The sequence below is a fragment of the Citrus clementina genome, unplaced genomic scaffold, assembly GCF_000493195.1.
Source record: "Citrus clementina cultivar Clemenules unplaced genomic scaffold, Citrus_clementina_v1.0 scaffold_5, whole genome shotgun sequence".
Lineage (NCBI taxonomy): Eukaryota > Viridiplantae > Streptophyta > Magnoliopsida > Sapindales > Rutaceae > Citrus > Citrus x clementina.
In genome coordinates, this window is record NW_006262201.1 from 31,490,632 (window position 1) to 31,495,624 (window position 4,993).

At 37.4% G+C, this 4,993-nt stretch overlaps 1 protein-coding gene and 1 non-coding gene across 2 annotated transcripts; one reads left to right on the forward strand and one right to left on the reverse strand.

Moving 5' to 3' along the window:
* Nucleotides 1-335: 335 nt before the first annotated feature.
* Nucleotides 336-1,100, forward strand: LOC112098153. Its single transcript, XM_024183784.1, has one exon. It carries the CDS (start codon nt 336-338, stop codon nt 1,098-1,100), a length of 765 nt encoding a protein of 254 aa, XP_024039552.1.
* Nucleotides 1,101-4,643: 3,543 nt separating this feature from the next.
* On the reverse strand, nt 4,644-4,747 carry LOC112098633. The gene has a single exon (XR_002905743.1). It is a non-coding gene; the product is annotated as a small nucleolar RNA R71 (small nucleolar RNA).
* Nucleotides 4,748-4,993: the final 246 nt, after the last annotated feature.

Genomic DNA, 4,993 nt, shown 5'->3' on the forward strand with positions numbered 1-4,993 from the left:
TGAATCTGAATCTGGCGACAGGCTGCCTGTCGCAGCAAAACTTGGTGCGACAGGTGGTTTGTATTCGTTAGCCATTGGGATCATGGATTCAGAAAATAATGATGCTTGGGAATGATTTATGATGAAGTTACACGGAGTGATTGGTGATAGACCTGAGTTGGTAATTATCTCTGATCGATGCACTGCCATAAGGAGAGCCGTTCTTAAAGTATTTCACAATGCAACTCATGGCGTTTGTTTTTACCACGTCAAAGATAACATTAAGTCACAATTTAGAATGTCCAAAGCTCTTTGGGATGAATTTGAGCCTGCCTTTATTAATGCAGCAAAAGCATATGGCCACGAGGAATTTAATGATCCACTCGGGTGCGGCTGATTACCTAGAAAATAATGTCGGTACGTGTAATTGGGCAAGGTCTCAGTTTCAAGGTAGGAGGTACAACATTCTTACCACCAACATCGCGGAGAGTGTTAATGCTTTCATGAGGGAACCTCAAAAATTTCCTGTTACTCATCTTGTTGATCACTTCAGGAAAACATTGCAGCAATGGTTTTATGATAGAAAAATTGTGGCTGAATCAATGACTACTCGACTAGCAACATGGGCGGATGAAATAGCCACTGAGAGGAGAACTATAGCTGAAAGAATGATAGTTCGGCCGGTGTCTCCGCATCGCTTTCAAGTTATAGGCGGTGGGCTTAAGGAAGGGTTGGTTGACTTGCAAAAGAGAACTTGCTCCTGCAGAGTGTTTCAGCTTGATCAGCTTGTGTGTGCTCATGCAATTGCGGCGTGTCTAACACACCGGGTGGATTTTATTAACCTTTGCTCGGACTTTTACACTACAGAATCGTTGGCGATGGCTTATGCACAACCAGTGGAGCCAGTTGGTGATGTGGCTGATTGGGAAGTTCCAGATGAAATTCAGGAGATGCAGGTATACCCACCAGTTGAGGCACCACCACTTAGCCGTCGTAAAGAGCTCAGAATACCCTCGACTGGCGAGGACGTTGACCAGCGGACTGTAAGATGCGGCCGGTGTCATGAACTAGGCCATAATCGTAAGCGATGTAAGAATCCTATTGCGTCGACTCGAAGTTAGTTGTATTTTGTGTGTTATTCGTTGGTTAAAACTATTATTGTTTTTGTGTTACGTTGGTTAAAACTGTTATTGTTTTTTGTATTTCGTTGGTTAAAACTGTTATTGTTTTTTGTGTATTGTACACTTATATTCATAAAACTTTATTTTATTTTAAAGTTCAAAATGTGAGGCATTAAAATTATATAAACTTAAGTGCGGAAATAAAAAAAAATGCAAATTTCAACATTGAAATTACTACATAGGTCTACAATATAATATCGTCATTAAATATATCAACCGCAATCTTCTTTCTAAAGTACTCGACATGACTAGCGTTAAACTCCAATCTAAGCCCGAACATTAAATACATCGTAACCATCAATACAAAAATACCGCAATCGCTAGTTCCGAGCTCTTGTTCCGGGCTCTTCCATTGCAGAATGCGGGGAATCTTACTCTTCGTTTTGACGACCCATGTTGATGGCAACCCTCCGATTGCTTCGTAAATCCAAGCCTACAACAACCAAAGTAAAAAATCAAATAAAACAACTATCAAGTATTTAATACTATAAAACTTATTAATAAACAAAAAAAAAGCACCTGCACCCCAGACGTAAAGCCGTAAAGATTGTATTTTTCAATATTATGATCTGGATTTTTCAACCGAGTCTTCTTAAATTTCTCGTCTTTCTCAAACAGTGCATTGTCAAGACTCTCGTAAATCATTTCCCACGACAATAGACCCCATGGACGCTTTCGGAAGTACTGTATATCATCAACTTGGTCAAGCCAATCGAAATTAATTTGACAGTGATTTTTTCTTGCATTTAGTACTCTGTCCACAAAATAAAACAGCGCAATCTTTAATGCGTCCATATCGTCCATTTCCTTGAAATTCAACTCCTTAAATACTGCATCAAATTGCTTCACATTAATCTTACGATGCACACCACCAAAATACGTATTCCGTAGCCTCTGCTCCATTTCATCATTTTTTTCATTGGTATCAACACTAAATGAAAGTCCAGTAACCAAGCATTATTCGACAATTGACAAGTGAATCAAATGCTTACAAATTTGAAACCATAACTGATCCTCACGGCTATCTTCTTCATGGGCCACTTGCAGCAGTAAAAGATTGTGCAAAATTACCCCACTAAATGGAAAACTTCGACACTCCAAGAAATGCCCAAATATATCCTTTTTGAACATACTCAACTGCCGCTTTGTTAATTTTTCCTCGATGGCTTTTACGACCGAAGATAACATACACATGCTCGAAATTCGACCAGGAAAGTGATCAGCATAACGAAAATACTGTTGAGTGTTAGAAAATGCATATTTATAAAGGAGAAAACCGTCATTTTACATTTCAAGTCTTACTAACAACCCTTACTTTTATGTATTTAACCTTCTTGTGATGTAATTACGTGTGTGTTATTTTAATTAAGTATTTTATGTATTTTAGGGGCATTATAGTCATTTCACAATAAAGGAGAGATCAGACGGCAAAACGGACATCACTTTTGAACTCAGGACGGTCGAAAACCTTAGGAGGAGCATAAAAGGAAAAATGGCACTATTCACATGTACGGTACTATTCACGTATACGTTACTGTTCACGACACTGTTCACATAGACGGATCGATGACGTGGCATTGACCGATGATGTGGCATTGACTGATGAGGTGTCACGATCCTGTTGGGCTAAAATTCTTATGTACTGTTAATGGTGACGTGGCAGCATATCAGTGGACGAAAAATCTCGTGTACGGTGCATGCATCACACAGGATTATTTTCAACCAAACCGCGTTACTGTTCATCCGGGTCAAACCGCGTTACTGTTCAAAGTCGGGTCAAACCGTGTTACTGTTCATCCGCGTGGTCAAACCGTGGACTGTTGACTGATGACGTGGCGCAATCCTGAGCGTCCAAACTGTTTTTAATCCGATGGCCATGATTTACTCCATGTATCTATAAAAAGGGGGCCTCCCCCCCCCTAATTTGATAGCTCTGAATCCATTTTTGGGATTCATTTTCTGTAATTCCCTCTCCATCTTGTATTTTCTTCGTATTTTAATAAATTCCCAGTTTGCCCCTAGTTCAATTATGAGTAGCTAATTTCCTTTCAAGCTTGGGTTGAAGGTGAAGTCTCAACATGTGTCATGGGCTTTATTTGGTAAATTTATTTTCTTTTCCCCTCTAGTTTTTGTGGATGATTTGACTTATCGTCGACAAATAATACTGATCTTGTCTAGATACCGCCTTGGTTACACCGGCTCTCTAGTATAAGGTTATTATTATTTGGCACGATAAGCCCTTAGCACCATATTGATTAGAGCGTGGTTCATGAGGTGTGGATTCCCCCCTCATGATTTAATTGGCATTAATACGGATTATTTAGCCCATGATGCATGTTGATACGGATCCAGATACCCAAGTACGTTATTTCAATAGATTTCTCTTCAATTTACTCTCGCCATTGCAATTCCAGTCTTAGAATTTATTATCGCCATTTCAATTCCAATTTTAGGATAATTTAAATCACTTCCACCACAATTCCAACCACCCATTTACAAAATTAATTCTACATATAATTAAAATCCACCTCCTCGTGGGATCGACACTCGTCACCATTAGTCTATACTACAATAGATTCGTGCGCTTGCGAGTACATTAAAATTTGCACAACAAGTTTTTGGCGCCGTTGCCGGGGAGGTAAGTAGTTTTAATTCATAGATTTAATTTTTGTGAATAATTTCATTTAATTATTTTCTTGTATTTTTTTTTGTTCTTTAAAAAAAAAAAAAAAAAAGAAATAAAAAAGTTAATCTACATTTAAAGGTTAGTATTTCTTTTCTTTTTCTCTTCTTTAAAATTCTGTAATTTAATTTTTAATTTATTTTTCTTTGTAATTTTTGTTTATCTTATTAATTTAATTTGTAGTTAATTTATTTCACGTATTTATTTTTGTGTATTTTTATAGTAAGGTTGTAATAGCGCAATAAGGTAAGTATCGTAATTTCTCCCTCTTATTTATTTTTATTTGTTTTGTTCCCATCTTTATTTTTATTTTTATTTTATTTTGCATGCATGGTCGTAGGTCATTATTACCTAATCTTGAACCTATAGACCTTGAATTAGAAAAAACACTTCGCACACACAAACACGTTAAAAATAAAATGGATTTGCAACCACAGGAGAGGCCATTTAAGGACTATTTTAGTCCCTTAGCTAATTTGAGCACATCATGTATTAGATACCCAAATGTAGCTGCTAGGAGCTTTGAACTAAAACCTAGTGTGCTAAATTGTCTCCCCACATTCTATGGCCTAGAAAATGAGGACCCATATAATCATCTGAATGATTTTCATGCCATTTGTCAAACTTTTAAATATGAAAATTTTTCAGACGATGATGTTAAACTTAGATTATTCCCATTTTCTTTAAAGGATAGAGCTCGTTCATGGTTAAATACTTTGCCTGCTAATAGCATTGCATCATGGGAACAAATGGTAACAAAATTTTTGAATAAATATTTCCCAGTGCATAAAACCAATTCTATTCGCAGGGAAATTTCAGAGTTTACACAAAGAGAGGACGAGCAGTTTTTCGAAACATGGGAGCGATTCAATGGGCTACTCTTGAAGTGTCCACATCATGGGTACGAAAAATGGCACCAATGTCAATACTTTTTGGAGGGATTACTACCAAATGTGCAAGAATGGCTAATGGCAACAAGTGGAGGAGAGCTAATGTCAAAAAGTGCATCAGAAATTTGGGAATTCTTCCAGCGACAAGCGGACAATTCCCAACAACGGAGTCGATCACTCAGGAATACTAGAAGAATTAAGGGAGTAAATGAGGTTCAAATTGGCGAGTCAACTTCGGGAATCAAAGAAGTCAAGGAGAT

Coding starts and splice junctions, on each gene's coding strand:
- LOC112098153 (XM_024183784.1), top strand. CDS start 336: ATGGCCACGAGGAATTTAATGATCCACTCGGGTGCGGCTGATTACCTA.